General features: G+C 43.7%; 1 protein-coding gene across 1 annotated transcript in view; it reads right to left on the bottom strand.

Moving 5' to 3' along the window:
* Positions 1–20,186, bottom strand: part of LOC311233310 (E3 ubiquitin-protein ligase CBL-like) — a 127,851-nt gene that overhangs the window by 21,806 nt on the left and 85,859 nt on the right. The window contains exons 6-11 of the mRNA XM_084320260.1: positions 15,978–16,115; positions 8,768–8,855; positions 8,143–8,274; positions 5,610–5,834; positions 1,327–1,443; positions 386–657 (exon numbers count right to left, since the gene is read on the bottom strand). Coding sequence (XP_084176386.1) covers positions 386–657; positions 1,327–1,443; positions 5,610–5,834; positions 8,143–8,274; positions 8,768–8,855; positions 15,978–16,115 — 972 coding nt within the window. The remainder of the gene's footprint in view (positions 1–385; positions 658–1,326; positions 1,444–5,609; positions 5,835–8,142; positions 8,275–8,767; positions 8,856–15,977; positions 16,116–20,186) is intronic.

Raw genomic sequence — 20,186 nt, 5'->3', positions numbered from 1 at the left:
TGAGAGTGTAGGGTTGAGTCATGTTCCACTGCAATCAGCTACTAACATCAAGATATTGTAACATGACCACAATTACCACAAAGAAATTGTACACGCCCTATTCCACAGTATTCTACTATTTATAGGCTGCTGCCGCCTGCCTTCCGCCTGCCTTCCGCACTCATTATCAGTCCATCACTAAAACACAGTCACTCAGAGGTTACTGAAAATGTATATTAGCGGTCTGTTTTTCAAAGAACCCTTCCACATGCTGAAAAACAACCCTGCGCACTTAGGTTCAATCCCCGTTTAGCAGGGTAGAATCATACACCTGTCTGCAGTAGGTTTTATACCTCTTGTACAAACATATTCCCCTCTCCTTCCATCTCCTCCAGGAGCCTCCTACCTTGCAGCCAGACAGTAGATGGCGTTGGTGGCCACTGAGGGCCCGTTGGTCTGCGGCGTGGAGCCTGAGGCTGACAGGGCCTTGGTCACCGGTCGCGGGACCATGTAGTTAGACGCCCAGCTGGCCTGGTCGGGGGTGGAGGGCAGGGGCCTCCTCTGGAGTCTGGCCTCCTGGCCGGGCAGTGGAGAGGGTCGTTCTGGTGGAGGGGGAGGGGGGAGCTCTCTCAGGCCAGGGGGCAGAGGTAGAGGCTTGTCTCGGTGAGGGGCTGGGATCTGGAGGGGGAGAGGGGTGGAGGGGCGGTGTTACTACAGCATAAAGACAGGAGTAGTGGATAGTGGCACAATCATAGCACTTGGATTGATTTAATGGCCATTCCCACTCAAAGAAACATTCTTGAATGGTAATTTGGCTGCTATGACTGAAAACGGCTGCCATATAACATTTGATGATGTCGTGTCATTTAGTGCTGGTTTGGTGATATGATGCATTACCATCTGTGCAAGTTTATAGGTCTCACATGCCGACCACACATGAACCAACGGTCAACTTCCATGACAAGACCTTGCATAGAATGTTTCTTCCAACATGGCTGCCTGTTAACTATTGGCTACCACTCATTTCTGTGTAGTGGTAGAGAAGGTAAAACACTGGGAAAGCATTACTGTTCCACTGTGACTTGTTTACTAGATCCAGTAGTAAGACACCAATTCATACAAATTATTTATCAAATATCAACGCATGGCAACCGTTGTTTCTTCCAACATGGAGGAAGGATTTGCATTCTAAACATTCTGTGAAAGGCCTATATTCTATGGTAGCCATCTTAGATGTGCCAAAGGAAAGACCAGAATGCACTAGGAAACGACATTTGTATCCATTCAGATTCAGTGGGTACGAGCATGCCCGTCCGTCAACACGCACACACACACAGCTCCACTTGCCTTGGGCGTGGCTCCCTGGCTCAAGGGCCCGGGGGAGCTGGGCGGCCTCTGCTGCAGGAGGTCCAGACGAGGGGGGACTGGGGGCAGCGGTGACACTGGGGAGGGTGGGCGCTCTACCTGTACGCGCACACACACACGCGCACACACAGGAGTGGAGTGAGTCTAGAGATAATAATAACTAATAGTAGCAGGAGACCTGACAGGCGGCATGCAGTGCTACTACTTTGTTTACCCTGGGAAGATATGCTGAGCCGAGCACATGGTCTTTTTTTTCAGCAACGCCCTGCTACGCCATCATACACATTACAGTACGAGCTGCTGTTGGCCACTGAGCAGCTCCACGCGAGTCCAGCCACCAATGGTAGTTATTGTTAACATGTAATCTCTTTGAGTCTATACTACTGGCCATACGGTAGTCTAGGTTGCCCTCTGGAGGCTGTGAAACGCATGCGCAGTTAGTCTGTGTCGACCACGAGCAAGAGGTCCACTGTTCGTTAATGGCTCTGTATTGGTGTTTGCAAGTTGATCAAATAAACCAAGTTAACAGAAGATAAACGTTGTGTTTATTTATAGTAGACTAACATTGGTAGCAGAGGATGGTTAGCAGAAGATGGCTACTGCTAACTACAAAGTTCCACCGAAGTTCGACGAATCCCGACCATACGAGTGTTGGAAAAATGAGATCGCCATTTGGAAGCTGGTTACTGAACTTGATAAGAGAAACAAGCCCTCGCCGTTGTCCTGGGGCTGGAAGGAAGGGCAAGGGACATCGCTATGGAAATACCCGCTTTGGATTTGAACAACAACAATGGTATGGACACACTGCTAGCAAAACTAGATGGCATGTTTCTCAAAGAAGAGAGAGACCGTGCATACGATGCTTACTCCTTTTTTTACTGTATCAAAAAGGAGAGCTCCATGTCCATGGCGGACTATGTGATTGACTTTGAACAGCGATACAACTGAAAGAAAAAGTACGACATGACTCTTCCTGACGCTGTGCTAGCTTTTAAACTTTTGGACACGGGTTGTCTAGACGAGAAAAATAGACAGATACTTTCAAATTCAGCTGTATTTATAAATTCATAAAGTTGAAATTAAGCATTACTAAATGCGTTTGAAATGGAATAAAAACAAAGTTACAACAAATTATAATAGTTTATATGCCTTATTTATCACATCTGTGACTATTATGGGCTATTTGAGTGATGGGGTACTAAATAAACAATGCGGCCCCCCAGATTGAGTGTGGACATTTAGTGGCTCTCACTATATACAAAGTTGCCCACCCCTGATCCAGAAGGTCAGACGGGAAAATGGATGTGACTGGCAAACAGCCCTAGACTGAGCTCTCATGGCTAAGAACAGTATGCTCAATGTTAGGGGTGGGAATCGCCAGAGACCTCACGATACGATACTATCGCGATACTTGCGTCACGATAGTTGCGAGTATTGCGGAAAAAGAAATATTTTTTTTTAATCAAATTTAATTTATTACCTTTTTTCAACTGCAAAGTAAAACTTTGTCAATATGTTTTATCTAATAAAATAAAGTTCAGTCTGTTCATCTCACTTCAATAATTTTCTATTGCAGAACATGGTATTTTCTCAAGCAGACAGATGTAAACACTGTAATCTGTGTTGCATGTACCTGACAAACTGAACTGTTTGTATTACAGTCATATTCCAATGTAACTGAATGCACATGTGTGTGTGGACTACTGTACTATTACAGGTATTGAAATGAACAATGCAACTTCCATATACAAAAAAAAAAAAAAAAAAAAGTTTTATATGAATAATTAAATATCGATACTTGGCGTCCCTGTATCGATACAGTATCGCCACGCAAAGTATCGCGATACTACTACGTACTACTTTTTCCCCCACCCCTACTCAATGTGCACGGCTACAGTCCTCATCAACTGGTGTTTGGCCAGAACCCCAACCTACCTTCTGTACTGGTTGATAAACCACCTGCGCTAGAAGGTACCACTATGAGTGCTAGAGTAGGAGAACACATTTCAACCTTGCATGCCTCTAGAAAAGCATTTACTGAAGCAGAGTGCTCAGAAAGGATAAGACGAGCACTACGTAAGCAGCTCAGACCCACAGATGAGAAATATGCGATGGGTGACATGGTGTATTACAAACTAGCTGAATGTGCTGAGTGGAAAGGACCAGGGATAGTTATTGGTCAGGATGGGGCTGTTGTTTTTGTGAGGCATGGTGGTTGCCTAGTGAGAGTGCATCACTCTAGGCTTTCAAAGGTGAACACAAAGGTTAATGAAGAGCACATGGTACAAACTGATGCCGACACAGAAGCAGGAAGTGAGCAAGGTATAAACAATGCAACTGGTAGTTTAGACAGTGAGCAAAATACAGAGAATAAACATGAACAACAATTCAGTGACAGGGAAGCCAATACAAGTGAAGCGATCGATCCACCAAACACTTTGAGTGGTGTAACTCAAACTGAAATGGCGCATAGGCCTAATGCCCATAATAATCCTGCCCCTTCTGCAGGTGTGAGTTTAAAAACAGGACAGACTGTAACATATATGAACAGAGGTGACAATACTCTACTTAAAGCAATAGTCTTAGGGAGATCAGGCAAGGCTGCAGGGAAATATAAAACCTGGTATAACATGCAACATCTAGATAATGATGGTAGTGATGGGCAAAAGGAATCAATTGATATCTCACAGGTTGATAATCTCAACATTGAAACAGAAGACAGAGAAGCTGATGTACTTGTAACCAAAGACATCTCATTTGATGCAGCTAAACAGGAAGAAATAAAGAACTGGCACAATAATAATGTATTTGAGGAAGTTGAAGATGCAGGGCAGAAATGCATTTCCACCAGATGGGTTTGTAGTTTTAAGGACACTCCCAAGGGTATAGTGCCTAAAGCCTGACTGGTTGCCAGAGGTTTTGAAGAGCTGAAAATTCAAGAGTTACCAAAAGATTCCCCCACATGTGCCACAGATTCACTTAGACTTATGTTATCAGTGATATGTCAAAACCAGTGGGAAGTCCATTCTATGGACATCAAATATGCATTCTTGCAGGGTATTGAGCTATCCAGGGATATTTATATCCGCCCCCCTCTAGAGGCAGGATGTCAATATGTTGTATGGAAACTAAAGAAATGTGTATATGGTCTTGCAGATGCATCACTATATTGGTACAACAAAGTTAAGGAAATCATGCTGAGTACTGGTGGTAAAGTGTCACAGGTGGATCCGGCAGTCTTTTACTGGTTGGATGAGCAATGTAAAGTCACTGGGGTGCTTGCATGTCATGTAGATGATTTTCTTTGGGCAGGCTCATCAATCTTTTCATCTAATGTGATCCCCCAACTGCAGTCTGCATTCAAGGTTGGGCGTGAGGAGCATGAAAAGTTCTCCTATGTAGGAATGGATTTTGTAACTGTTAACGGTGAAGTTCAGGTACATCAACAAAGTTATATCGAGAACCTGGAGCCTATTCCCATACAAGCAAGTCGGGCCACACAGAGAAATGAACCCCTCAACGAAACAGAGAGAGCAGCTACGATCAAAAATAGGACAGATCCTATGGGTTGCTAAACAGACAAGACCTGATGTAATGTTTGATTCATGTTGTTTGGCTTCTAATATAAAAGGAGCAACAGTACAGTCTGTTCATGATGCAAATAAGATAATCCGTAAGCTAAAGTCTGAAAAGGTGACACTCAGATTTCAACATCTGGGAAACGGTGATGTTTTGAACTTGATAGTTTTCAGTGATGCTTCATTTGGAAATCTCCCAGACGGAGGTACACAGGGAGGTACTTTTATAACACTTATGGGAGAAAGAGGGAAGTCTAGGTTGCCCTCTGGAGGCTGTGAAACGCATGCGCAGTTAGTCTGTGTCGACCACAAGCAAGAGGTCCACTGTTCGTTAATGGCTCTGTATTGGTGTTTGCAAGTTGATCAAATAAACCAAGTTAACAGAAGATAAACGTCGTGTTTATTTATAGTAGACTAACAGTTGAGGGAGAGGAGAGTGTTACGCATCACCCCCCCACATATTGGTTTACAGACACACTTCTTGGGGTAAATATCTGGTCAGTGGATAAATTGGACCAAAACATCTGCAGTTGCTCGGCTACTTTCACACAACACATATTCATTTAACATGAGTCAGGACAGCTGTCAGGGATTTATTTAGACTCAACTTTAAGCCTGCGCTGGAGAGAGTTAAACTACATGTAATCCCCTGCTCTGTGCTCGCCCAGCTCTCCACCGCCTCCATACCTTGGTGCAGGCCAGCCTGCTCATGATGAGGTGGTTGTCCTCCAGGCGCTCGTCCTCCTCCTCCTCGTTGCCGGGGGAGACGTTGCCAGCGCCCTCTGTCCTGTAGGCCCCCTGGAAGCTGGCGAAGGCGGCGCCGCTGGCCTTGGGGTGGAAGGGATCCACCACAATGGGCTCTGTGCCTTTGATCTCACACCGGCAAAACGGGCAACCCTGGCCCTCCGACTCCTGACAGAGAACATGTGTTTGGGCCATTTACATGCTGTAGACTCACATGAGCGTCTCTGAATGTAAACAGCGGCAGCCCACAGTGACATTCAGGCATCTTTAATTAGGTTTGAAACAGATAATCTCATTGCAGGCTCCATGTAACTGTGGTCAATAAATGTTCTTTTCAGAGTCGTTTTGTTCAGAGTCACTGAGTTTACAACGTATTAGGCTTCCTTTGAGGATATCTTTTGACTATTGGGTGGCTGTGTCGCTGGTCTAGGATTGGAAGATATACTGAATATGAAGGCATACCGTCATGGATCCATGCAATGGTATTTTGTAAGTGGTGAGACAGTTGGGACCTGCCAGGCAGTGAGACAGCAATAATCCGTTTTACCTGCCAGGCAATGATGACACAGTGATAATCCGTTTGATCTGCCAGGCAGTGAGGCAGTAATAATCTGTTTTACCTGCCTGCCTGGCAGGTATTACTGTGACTGTGAGACAGTAATAATCAGTTTTATCTGCCAAGCGGTGAGACAGTTGGGACAATATTAATGTCTTATCTGCCAAGCAGTTTGACAGTAATATTGTCTTACCTGCCAGGAAGTGAGACAGTAATAATCTGTTTTACCTGCCAGACAATGAGACAGTAACAATCTGTTTTACCTGCCAGGAAGTGAGACAGTGACAATCAGTTTTACCTGCCAGACAATGACAGTAATAATCTGTTTTACCTGCCAGGCAGTGAGACTGGAGGTCCAGTAATAATCTGTTTTACCTGCCAGGCAGTGAGACAGGAGGTACAGTAATAATCTGTTTTACCTGCCAGGCAGTGAGACTGGAGGTACAGTAATAATCTGTTTTACCTGCCAGGCAGTGAGACAGGAGGTACAGTAATAATCTGTTTTACCTGCCAGGCAGTGAGACTGGAGGTCCAGTAATAATCTGTTTTACCTGCCAGGCAGTGAGACAGGAGGTACAGTAATAATCTGTTTTACCTGCCAGGCAGTGAGACTGGAGGTCCAGTAATAATCTGTTTTACCTGTCAGGCAGTGAGACAGGGGGTACAGTAATAATCTGTTTTACCTGCCAGGCAGTGAGACAGGAGGTACAGTAATAATCTGTTTTACCTGCCAGGCAGTGAGACAGGAGGTACAGTAATAATCTGTTTTACCTACCAGGCAGTGAGACTGGAGGTCCAGTAATAATCTGTTTTACCTGCCAGGCAGTGAGACAGGAGGTACAGTAATAATCTGTTTTACCTGCCAGGCAGTGAGACTGGAGGTACAGTAATAATCTGTTTTACCTGCCAGGCAGTGAGACAGGAGGTACAGTAATAATCTGTTTTACCTGCCAGGCAGTGAGACTGGAGGTCCAGTAATAATCTGTTTTACCTGCCAGGCAGTGAGACAGGAGGTACAGTAATAATCTGTTTTACCTGCCAGGCAGTGAGACTGGAGGTCCAGTAATAATCTGTTTTACCTGTCAGGCAGTGAGACAGGGGGTACAGTAATAATCTGTTTTACCTGCCAGGCAGTGAGACAGGAGGTACAGTAATAATCTGTTTTACCTGCCAGGCAGTGAGACAGGAGGACGTACAGTAATAATCTGTTTTACCTGCCAGGCAGTGAGACAGGAGGTACAGTAATAATCTGTTTTACCTGCCAGGCAGTGAGACAGGAGGTACAGTAATAATCTGTTTTACCTGCCAGGCAGTGAGACAGGAGGTTTACAGTAATAATCTGTGTTACCTGCCAGGCAGTGAGACAGGAGGTACAGTAATAATCTGTTTTACCTACCAGGCAGTGAGACAGGAGGTACAGTAATAATCTGTTTTACCTGCCAGGCAGTGAGACAGGAGGTACAGTAATAATCTGTTTTACCTGCCAGGCAGTGAGACAGGAAGTACAGTAATAATCTGTTTTACCTGCCAGGCAGTGAGACAGGAGGTACAGTAATAATCTGTTTTACCTACCAGGCAGTGAGACAGGAGGTACAGTAATAATCTGTTTTACCTGCCAGGCAGTGAGACAGGAGGTACAGTAATAATCTGTTTTACCTGCCAGGCAGTGAGACAGGAAGTACAGTAATAATCTGTTTTACCTGCCAGGCAGTGAGACAGGAGGTACAGTAATAATCTGTTTTACCTGCCAGGCAGTGAGACAGGAGGTACAGTAATAATATGTTTTACCTGCCAGGCAGTGAGACAGGAGGTAGAGTAATAATCTGTTTTACCTGCCAGGCAGTGAGACAGGAGGTACAGTAATAATCTGTTTTACCTGCCAGGCAGTGAGACAGGAGGTACAGTAATAATCTGTTTTACCTGCCAGGCAGTGAGACAGGAGGTACACATGAGGTGGCTGCAGGGCTCGATCTTCACGTCCTTGTCGTTCTCCGCGCAGATCTTACAGAGCTGGAATGTGGAGCCCATCTCACAGTAGAGCTCATATTGCTCCTACAGGGATGAAGAGAGAGAAAGAGACAAGAGAGAGAGAAATTAAGGGAGGCAGGAGAGCAGAGAGAGAGAGAGAGAGAGAGAGAGAGAGAGAGAGAGAGAGAGAGAGAGAGAGGAGGCAGGAAAGAGAAAGAGAGAAAGAGAAAGACCAATAGAGAGACAGAGAGAGCAAAAGGTTGTGGGGTAGAGGGAGAGAGAGAGACAGCAAGAAAGAGAAAGATAGATAGCAAGAGGGGGGTAAATAGAGGGAGAGAGAAAGAAAAAAGGAGGATGTAGAGAAGGGGTGGACAGATACAGAAAGAGAGAGAAGGTATGAGGGGAAGAGGGAGAGAAAGAGAAGAGAAAGGGAAAGATGGAAAGAGAGACAGATAGAGAGAGATATATATATATGAGCATCACTCAAACTATCCATCCTTGTATCCAAAGGAAAATGTGGAATGCTGGTTACGCTGTTGTTCCCTACAATGTAAAAAGGGAGGGAGACACTACATACCTGTGTGACTTTGATGTGGTCCTGGGGAGAGGGTTCACACAGTCCGGTCAGGTCCGGGTTCTGAGCTCTGCCATCTGGAAACAGGTAGCTGAGAGAGAGAGCGAGAGCGAGAGAGCGAGAGAGAGAGCGAGAGACACACACACACAGTAACCAAACGGGTTTGTGTTTATATAAATAACAATACTTTATCATAACACTCAGATGCTTACTATACTTTTTAGTACAATTATTATATCACAATTTGGAGCTAAATGTATAGTATCACAATGGAATAGTATAGTATAGTGACCACCAGGGAGATAAATGCTGCTAAATGTTGTCTGTGGCTGCAGAGGGCGTCTACTCCAGTCGATAAACAACTAGAATCTTCTCTATTATAAAATAAATTTTGACTGATGGAATAATTTTAAAATAAATCTAGAAAATATCATAATACATATAATGTATAATATAATACTTTGATTTGTGAATGTTAACTCATTCAGCGCCAAAAAAACGAGATTTCTCGTGTTTGAAATCCAAGCGCTGAGCGCCAAAAACTAGATATCTCGTTTTTAGTTCCCTTTTTTCGATTTTCTCATACTAAGCACTCACACAGGCCTTGTGAGTGTGGATTGGACCTGCAATGACGATTGAATCCTGCCAGGGGGCAGTATCGCCTACCTTATGAACATGCATGGGCCAGCTTAGTGTGGGCCGCCCCACAGCACCCAAAGCACTAGTAGAGAGCGAGCAGCAGTGAGCAGGACAGCCAACTAACGTTCGACAATGGCGATATTATGAAGAAGACAAAATGGATTATATGGATGATGATTATGGACGATAAGGTGCGTTTCCACCAGACTATGTTGGACTAAGCATTTCTGGTAAATCATAAAAATAGTATAGTCAAACCGGCCGATAAGGAAACCTATTCGGCTCCATCTATAGTCTAGCCCGAGCTAGGCTGGTAAAGATATGCCTCCTAAAGTGTGTAAACGGAAGTACAGGAAGTACAGGCTACAGGCTTTCTGGTTTCTACAAAACAATTATAGAAACGTGTGAAGTGAGGGCGGCTAAGTGGCGCAGTGGGCAAGGCGCTCACCATTAGTGCAGGAGATGCTGGGTTCGAGCCCAGCTCTCGGCATTGCTACCAGCTTGGCTGGTCGTTCATACTAACACAATTGGCAGTGTTAGCTGGTGGGTGGGTCCTGGTCGTTGTAAACAGCGACTCCTACAGTTCGGTCGGGGCGCCTGCTCAGCGAGGAAAGGATCTAAGGGGGGTAGTGTGATCCTTCCACACGTTACACCCTCTCAGTGAGAGTCCGCGCTGCCAGGTGAAAAGAAGCGGTTGATTGGCTACACATGTGTCGGAGGAAGCATGTGATAGCCTCCACTCTCCCAGACCGACCGTAGGGGGTAGGTGCGCAGCGACCAGGAAGGGGATTAGGAATTGGCATAACGACTAACATTGGGATGGAAAAAAAAAAAAAAAAAAAACGTGTGAAGTGCACAATATTTCCTCATTTAAGCCACAGCTTTGCTTGAAGAATTTACTAGATGACCGGGACGTTCTAGCTTGTTTGCCAACAGGATTCGGGAAAAGTTTGGTCCGTTCGGAGGCAGCTTCCAGGGGTAGTACATACACCGGAAATTCTACCCCATACACAGTTTCGGCAGTAGTTCTTTACCAGGCTTTATCTCACGGAAGAGATAAAACTGGGAACGAGGTTAGGCCCGAGCAGACTATAGACGAAGAAGACAATGGATGAGGGCCACCTAACGTTATATGTATTGATCCTGTTCTGATTCAAGACACTTGGACTCGGAGCGAGAGTGGAGTACCTTCTGACAAAGGTAATGTCTATTTTATGCCTATTTTACCGAACCCCATCCTAAAACATGCTTTTGTAATGATCACAGCGTCGGAATAAATAAATAAATTAAATATATAATAAATATTTTAGGTCTGGTTAATACAACCGTTAGATAGATAGAACCACTAAATGGCACCTAATAACAATACAGGCTGAATATCAACATGGCTGTTGAAATCCCTGCGCACATATTGAGAGTAGGCCAAGTTATCGACTACACCATGCCAACACACACACACACAAAGCTCCCAGGGTTGGGTACCGTTCACATTTGAACTAGTGCTGTCAGGCGATACATTTTTTATCTAATTAATTACAGGATTTGTAATTAATTAATCTAATAAATCGCATTTTAATCGCATAACCATTTTAGGCCTGATATTCTATAATCATATTTCAAATTGCATGTGTCCGGATGGCAGAATTCAGTACTACTGTATCTACAAAACCTTCTGTTTAATCATCTTCCATTCCATGTTATTCACAGTCAAAGATAAAAAAGAAATTAATTGATATTCTCATTTGGTTCATTACAATTTACTCAAGCCTAGTAACAGACACAGTATTTCTGACACTGAATACATTCCCTGAGATCCATAGGTGTCCCTAGAATCAGATACCAAGAACATGCAAATGGACCATATAAAAAAAGTCTATAATGTGCCTTCTATGTTCTTATGGAATGAATGAGATAATAATAAAAAGAAAAGGCTTATGAATTTTGAGTTAATTTTCATAACGCAATAATTTGCTGTGTAATTAATTCATCTAATTAACGCGATAAACTGACAGCCTTAATTTGAACAGATACCGGTACCTACCCAACGGTACCTTTTTTTTTAAAGATTTTTTTTTAGCGTTTATCGCTTTTTGCTACTGGGCAGTCCAGTAGATAGAGAGAGAGAGAGGAGGAACGGGAGACAGAGTGGGGGGAAGACATTCAGCAAATAACGACGGGTCCGGGAATCGAACCCTTAGATCCTTTCCTCGCTGAGCAGGCGCCCCGACCGAACTGTAGGAGTCGCTGTTTACAACGACCAGGACCCACCCACCAGCTAACACTGCCAATTGTGTTAGTATGAACGACCAGCCAAGCTGGTAGCAATGCCGAGAGCTGGGCTCGAACCCTTTTTTCGGTACTTTAGTCTCTAAAAATGTTATCTACCTACCTCAGTTGTAAAAAATGCGTCCAAACTTTTATTATCATTATTATTTATTTAGAACGTTTTTGGCTTGCCATTGCCCCGAGTGCTTTGTTGTTGTTGAATAAAGTCAAATCCTAGGTAAGGTGTAGTGCGCATGAACATTGACATGAACGTGCGGCACACTTCATAGGTTTCGTTTTGCGGTAAACGAAACTTTGACATCATCCGTCTTTTTTTTGGCATTACCGAAATGTGGCACCGGTGGATCTCACGTGAATCGGTACTCGGTAGTACTGACGTGATTCGGTCGATACCCTTCAAAGTACCGAATTCGGTACCCATCCCTAGTATCTCCTGGTAACTTATACTTTTCTTCCTCTCCTCAATTCAAAGTGTCTTCAGTGAAAAGTTGACCAGGTTACTTCAGCCAGTTGATAGTATTTATAGGTAAATAATATCTATCTCAAAAAGCTACGTTGTTCTCCCCAAAACACCTCAACTGGAAAACCAAAGTGAAAACCGCTCTGCAAGTTTGCAAATCCATTGGTTATAGCAGATTTTAAGCTCATTGGTTAACCGTTAACTCATTCTGCGCCATACCCGAGTATAGTCGGGTTTCGTCGCCATGAGTTGAAACCGGGTTGATCCCCGTTCTATACACTCAGCTGGAGCTCCCTAGGTCTCCCTGGCTCATCTGCCTACGTTGGAATTGCAATGACGATCGAATCTCACCAGGTGGCAGTATCGCCTACCTTTTGAACTGGGAACTGGGGATATCACTTGTCTTGTGATCCACTCCGGCTGTTTCCGCCTAGGAGTGGATCACAACATAGCAATCGGTGGAAGATTTGGTGCCTCAGAGCTATTATTTCCTGTATGGTAGCCATGCCCAATAATGTAGCTTTCTATGGGGTGGTGGAGGTTTTGTTTGAGGTAAGAGAGGCTTGAGTAGTCCATTGGAAAGATACTTTGCACTTTAGTTCTGGGTGATGTGAAATAAGTTAATATTGAGTATTGATTTTTATACTGTACGTTTATGTGAACATTAATAAGTGGTAGTTGAGCTATTGATTAACTATATTATTTAATTTTGGATGTATGAAGTGCACTAGTTAAGGCTTTTTCATTGAGATGCTAATTATTATTCACGTGTGATCCGGGGACTTAGCGGGGAATAGGTGTAATTGGTCGAAATACGTCACGTGGGCGTTGGTGAAAGAGGTAAACAGGAAGTTGCAGGGAATTTGTCAGTAGAGAAGGGACACGAGAAGGAACTGGTGAGTGGATGTGAGAGTAAACTAATTGTTTTACAGAACGATAGTAGTGATGTGTTGGTTATTGACTGAATGTTTGATTGTTTCAAGGTTTGTAACCTGTTGGAGAAAAAATTTAAGAGTATTCGACAACTGAGTGGCATCCTGTCCATCCCTTCACCCCAGCTGCGGGAGTAAAGCAGCACACCAATATACACAAGCAATTGCGATCGCCATGGGATCGACTGGGATTTATTCATTTTAGAGTACTTTCTGACTGAGGTAAGGTCTATCTTAGGTAACCTGCTGGCTGCTGGTAAAACATGTTTCTTCACCGATCACAGTGTCGTAGTTTACCGGACATAAAACTTGCTTTTGGTAACAATCACAGTTTTGAGTTAAAACGACCCCCCCCCCCCCCTTGATGATTTTGTGAAGACACATATGTACATGGTATATACCTTTGATTTGGAAGTATTTGGGGTTTCGGGCGAGCAACCAGAATGATTTGGGCATATTGCATATTACTCGCCATATCTCGCAATCTATGAATAAATACTGGATTATTATGTTTAGTAATAGTGCACAAACTACAGTATGTAGAAATTAACTCGTTAGTCAGTGATGGACTATGAACAATGCCTGTCAAATGAGCCATACTATTGTCTCCATAGCTATAATACAGAACACACAATGTGTCTGCAAACATTGCTAAAATGGTCACTAACGCTGGCGCCATTGAGTAAAGATGGGGAAAAGGGCGTGGCGTTCAATGAGTTAATAAATAACCGGTTAGAAAAATTATCATCCCAGAGTGCATTTCCAAATGATTGGAGGCAACATTCCCGCATGTAGCTAACCTTACTTAAATCACAAGCAGCGACGTTCCCGCATGTACATGTAGCTAACCTTACTGAATCACAAGCGTTCATGGTTAGAACGGCTGTTTTGTCAATCAAATGTATATCAAACATCCGAGTGCTGTACCTCATTTCTTTCAGAGAAACAAGGCCTTCTCAGTCAATATAACCTCACAAGCAAGTGGACATGACGGGGAGCATGACAGTCAAATAAATACACTGGCTTGGGAGGCGTCCTTCAGCAACTTCTACATCCAAATAGCACAGTCGGTGTGGCAGGACTGACATTAAAGGCTACTGTAACGAGGTCATTGTTTACTCTTTTAATTGGTGAATTGAAATTGGTAAGAGAAGAAACAATCATCCCAACGTAATGTCTCGATTGATATATATATATATATATATATATATATTTTGTATATATATATATTTTTTTAAAGGACAACCAGCCTCTTTTCGCATACTCTGGGATTAAAGCAAAAAAATAAATCTCCTTTTTTATAGCGTTACCGTTTTAACACTTTGAGTGCCAGTAGGGGGCGCCAGAATTAGCGCTTGAATGCCAGCCTTTTTAGACAGATTTTCCGATATTTCATGATTTTCACGGAGCTATTTCTATATTCTATATTATGGCTATGTGTCTAATACGCCCGTCGCTTATCAATGACTTGCTTGCAGTCAACATGTACGAAACGGATAGTTTTTTCAACTGTACATTTCCGTTTTATACCATTTTGAAAAACTTGATTATCGATAGTATATGTGTACTTATGCACGCTAGAGAAGCGGGCTGAAAAATCGATTATATATTTCCTGGTCAGCACACACACACACATAGGGGACACGTTGAGATATGTGAAAAAAAACTCTGATTACCCCAAGACTGGTAAAATAGATTCCTTACCTCACATCAGATGTTCTGCAAAAAGATGATTCCAATTCCTGATCACCATTCCAAATATCGATCGTGTTTATTGATCCAACGTTAGGTACTCGAACCCCATATTCCACGCTGTTCTGAGTGTTTACAATGAATGGGATCGGCTCGGGTTACATGCCTGATAAGTAAAATTGGGATTCCGGATTTTTCTGACGATAGGGGGCGGTATTTTCCCTGTTCGAGCTCAGAGCCAGTCCCAATGGTAACGTGAGGCTAGATTGATGAAAAATGAATGGATATCGCTAATAAAAGCAATAACGATTAAAAAACAAGATTTCTCGTTGTTGGCACTCAACGCATGGCATGGAACTAACGAGATTTCTCGTGGCTGGCACTCAAAGTGTTAAGGGAGCCTACTTGTAGAGCTACTGTCCTGACTGTGACTATAGACCCTACTGTTGTGGTTGATGTGCCAGGCAGGGAGGCTGTGTGCTGGAGAGCGTGAATGCAAGTCTTGTGGCTAGCTTCTGATTGATGGCGAGCTAGCACCCTTTTCCCATTACTTTGAACCATGAACTAAAAGGCTTGTTATCATACAAACAAGGGACTAAACACGTTTCGCAATTATGCCACAACAATGTGGAACGCCCTACCCACAGGCATAAAAAAATGTGATCAGTGTTTCCCACAGGATTTAGTGAGACTATGGTGGTGGGTGAATCTCTAGGGGGGACCGGGGGCATGCCCCCCAGGAAATTTTTTTTTTTTTTTTAAGTTAAATGCATCAATCTGGTGCACTTTGAGAGCAAAATTAAGAGGCTAGATCTATGATGAGCCATCAAAGAAATTAAGCAAAAGTGGTTACCTGTGTTGAACTAGTTTATTTTTTAGAAAATATAAAAATTGACCGGATTACTATTACGACTACTACCACTGCTAATACTACTGATACATCCCTATTGGCAAACTTTATATATAAAAAATAAAAAAGTTTAAAAAAAAAAAGTAAATTTTAGATTTTTTTTTCTAAATATAAATCAAAATATTATATAAATAATCAAATTGACGGAAATCCGTCTCAAGACGGAACGCTTTAATGCCTGCATACTTTAAAAAAATTTAACAACTCATACCGGTGTACTTCGATATCTAAATGCGTGCCTGCTATGCAAAATGTGCACTGGTTGGCAGGTCTGAAACATGACGCAGGACTCACAATCCCTCCCTGTATCCATCGATGAGGGCTTGGAACAGGGGTTTGTTGTGAGGGATGGTCTGCAGGATGTTCCCGTCGCCCGTCACGTAACCGATGGCCCACTGGCCCAGACGAGTGCAGCTCAGCCTGAAGATGTAGCTGGGAGGGGGGGGACGACAAGGACAAAAACCACTATCACACACTGGAGGACAGATCATTGGCTACTGTGCATGTCAGGGTTAGAAGAAACAATCATAATTTAATTAACTCAATTCATTCAGGACATTTTATTTCAAGTTCACCCCATTTATGTTCCATCATCATTGAAAGTAATTTAACTGATTGAATTGAAAGGTAATTAATCCCAAACCTAGCATTATCCACCTGCCAATACTGATTCTGAGTCCTAATAACCGGATACCAAGTATTGATGTGATCCATCCATTTTATTGAACAGTATAAACTTAAGAGCATTAGTTTGTGGTCAATAGACAAAAATGACTGAAATGTGGGCATCGGGTCCCCCCAGGGCGGTGTTCTGAGCCCCCTGCTGTATTCACTATACACACATGACTGTGTGGCCAAGTTCAGCTCCAACTCCATAGTGAAGTTTGCGGACGACACATAGCGATTTTAAACCGCCCGGGCTCCGGTTCAAGCTCTAGCTCCGTTCTGAACCCTCTGAACCTTGGTGCTCTCTGGCGAACCACCCCGCGTTTACACCCATTTAAGCAGAACCAACATTCCACCGTCAATGGGGGCGTTACTCAGGTAAAAATAATGCGTGGAGACTGGAGAGCGAGCCTCAGCGAGAGAACATACACAAAAGCACACACGCTGGGAGCTCCAGTAGCTCACCGCGTACCTCAAGCGCTATTTCGGCGCCGGGGACAACCGTGCTCGTCACGGATCTGGGGTTTAGCGAGTTCGAATCCCGGACTGCAGCCGTGCCTTTCCCAGAGTGTCTTCCCCCCCCATCTGTACCCCCATTCAGCCTGTTTCTGTCGGTCATTCTTGACCAGAGTAAATGCGATAAACGCAAAAAAAGAGCCAGCGGAATGGCCAAAGTAAAAAAAAAAAAAAAAAAAAAGCACACACGCTGTATACGTTTGAAATGAATCGTTCCAGCAAAGAATGCTTCTATTATTCGAATGACTTGTTTTAATGGGTATCATATAGTAGTAAGTCCTACTGTAGAACATGACATAATAGCATGATATCTGATTTATTAATGCCAAATAATGGACGACGGCCGCAATTGGCACTTGAAAAGTGTAAATGATGGATTAGTCAGTAGTAATTCATGACGGCCCGTTTAGCTCAGCTGGTTAGTGCGCTGCCTGTGGAGCGAAAGGTCCCGAGTTCGAATCTCTTGCTTACTTTTCTTTTTTTTGTAACGTTAAATAATTTATCACGTTCTGAACCAATTAATCCCAGTCTGAACGCGCCGGCCGGTGCAAGATTACGTTCGGGAACCGGCTCCAGCACGGAGCCTGGCTGGTGTCAAAGGGATAACAGTGGTGGTGGGGCTGATCTCGGACAACGACGAGAAGGCCTACCATTGGGAGGAAGTTGAGGTACTGGAACGCTGGTGTCAGGACAACAGCCTGCTGCTGAACATTGGTAAAACCAAGGAGCTGATCGTGGATTTTAGGAGAAAACAGCAGGGGACACACACACCACTGAGGATAAACGGGCCAGAGCCTGCAGAATAATGAAAGACCCTCACGACCCCAACAACAGCCTTATCAAGCTGCTGCGGTCAGGCAAACGCCTGCGAACACCAGCAACTAGGACAGAGAGACTTCGGCTCAGCTTCTTCCCCCAGGCCATCAGAGCCTTGAACACTGAACTCTCCACACACAAGCAAGCACACACACACACTGTACACGCTCACACACTAGCAGCCACTTTAACATGAACACACACACTCATGCTGCACACACTCACACTTATGGTCACTTTACAAAAGGAAAGGTCACTTTAAAAATAGTATACCGTAATTCCTCTAATAGTAACCGGTATTCAATTAAAAACCGGGTCTCTATTAATATCCGGGTGCGCTGTTGAGCTAAGCAATTATAAGCCGGCCTCCTAATACAAGCCGGGTTTCATGTATATTAGAGGAATTACGGTATTTCCCTCAACAGAGTTTCACTTTCGTCACGGGTCGCGCACAGCACGTAACACAAGTTACACAACAACAACAGAGCAAGCATGGCTACCGGTAGCGTGAAAACGTTACCCATTAAACGGAGACGAAAGCTTGACATTACGTTTTTTTTTTTATCCACTTTTTCTCCCATTTTCTATTTTTTCTCCCATCCCAATTTTTCATATCGTCCAATTCAACCCTCCCCTGTCTTCGAACGTTGTTTCTTGCCTCCCACAAGCCAGCTGCAATGTGGACTAAGTCATACATAGCACGAGTCCCCTCCGATACTCGAGGTAACAGCCTCGCATCTTTTCACCTGCGCGGCCCGATCTTTCAGCGTCGGGGTCTGGGCTTTGGAGGGGCCCCGCCCCTGTCGCTTCTTGATTCTACTGCGCAGGCGCACCAACCGACCTGTAGGAGTCGCTGTCCACAACGCCCGATCCCCACCCTTCAGTTTCCCTCCCCGTAATACGGCCAATGTGTATTACTGTGGACGACCAGCTAAACTGAAAGCAATGTGGAGAGCGGGGCTCGAACAGGAGGCATCCTGTTCGAGCCCAGTCTCCAGCATTCGTTGCGAGCGCCTTGCCCACTTGCCCAGCCTTGCCCAGTTTTGAAGTATGCGGCGGAGCATTCGGGAGAGAAAGCCGCAAAGCACTTTAACGTTGATACCAGACAAATCCGCTATTGGAAGAAACAAAGGAATGAGCTGAAAGCAGCTGACGGTAAAAGAGCACGCATAACTGGAGGAGGAAAAAAAAGTGAGCGAGGAGATGGAGACACTACTTTCCGAGTGGATTTATGCGTTGCGCGACAAACACAACCGTGTGTCGCGCAAAATGATCCAACGAAAAGCAATGGAAATCTACCCAACAGTGAGTGATGGAGGCAAGGCGTTTGTGGCCAGTAGAGATTGGCTAGAGAAAGAGGACCGCATCCTCTGCTTCAGGGAGGGACAGCCCTGCGCCGCAGGTCGAGAGGCCCTGGCCCAACTCCCGACAGCAAGACGAGGAGAACAGGCTCGCAGCCGAGGAAGAGGAAGATGAAGAGGAGCTGCTTAACAACGAACTTGTTGTACTGGATGATGAGGACAGTACTAGTAGCTCGGGGGAGGAATTCCTCGGATTTGAGTCGGATGACCTGTAATTCTTTTAGCAAAGCATCAAGGTAAGGTGAAACTGTTGCACTGTTTTGTTAACTACCCATTAAGCTGTAGGATTTCTTTTTGCCTGTGCAGTAAATACCATATAATGGTATGGTGTTAATGTTTACCAAGAGAGTAAGCCTACCTCAGAATTGTATAAAACGAAGTTATTATTATTATACCAGTATTGTGATTGCACTATTTTACTTTATTTAACTTTTTTTGACCACCTGTAATTGCACTGTTTACTACCGTATTTCATACAGTACTTGGTTTCAATAAATGAACCCAGTACATGTAGTACCCCTCAGTTGAAGTTGTAATTTGCAGAAGTTAAATTGATCACTGTTGCACCGTTTTGTTCATGTAAGCTGCATTGATGCTGTTATAGTTAATACTGTACCATATCTTTTATTTAAATTTTATTATTTGCAGCTGAACTTGACTGTTATTAGCCTAACTGTATATAGGCCTATATACAGGTATTTGAATGGGCAATAAATAGGATGGACCACAGTATTGTGGTAGTCTACCTCAGTTGAAGTTAAAGTTAAATTGACAGTGTTGCACTGTGTTGATGTTTTTATGGTATTTACTAGGGATGTCCGATATTATTGGCCTACCGATATTATCGGCCGATATCGGCATTAAAATGTGATATCGGAAAATATCTGTATCGGTTTTCAATTTTATTTTTTTTATTTTTATTTCTTTTACATTTCTATAACCTTTATTTAACCAGGCAAGCAAGTAAGAACAAATTCAGATTTTATTTATTGTCAAAAGTATGCATAATGTTGTGTTAATTCCACAACAAGAGATATGTAATGTTAATTACCTGAAACCCTGCATATATCGGTATCGGTTGATATCGGTTGATATCGGTATCGGAAATTAAGAGTTGGACAATATCGGTATAGGTAAAAAAGAC

Source organism: Notolepis coatsorum, assembly GCF_963971535.1.
Source record: "Notolepis coatsorum genome assembly, chromosome: 8".
Classification (NCBI taxonomy): Eukaryota; Metazoa; Chordata; class Actinopteri; order Aulopiformes; family Paralepididae; genus Notolepis; species Notolepis coatsorum.
This window is presented reverse-complemented; position numbering and strand designations above follow the sequence as displayed.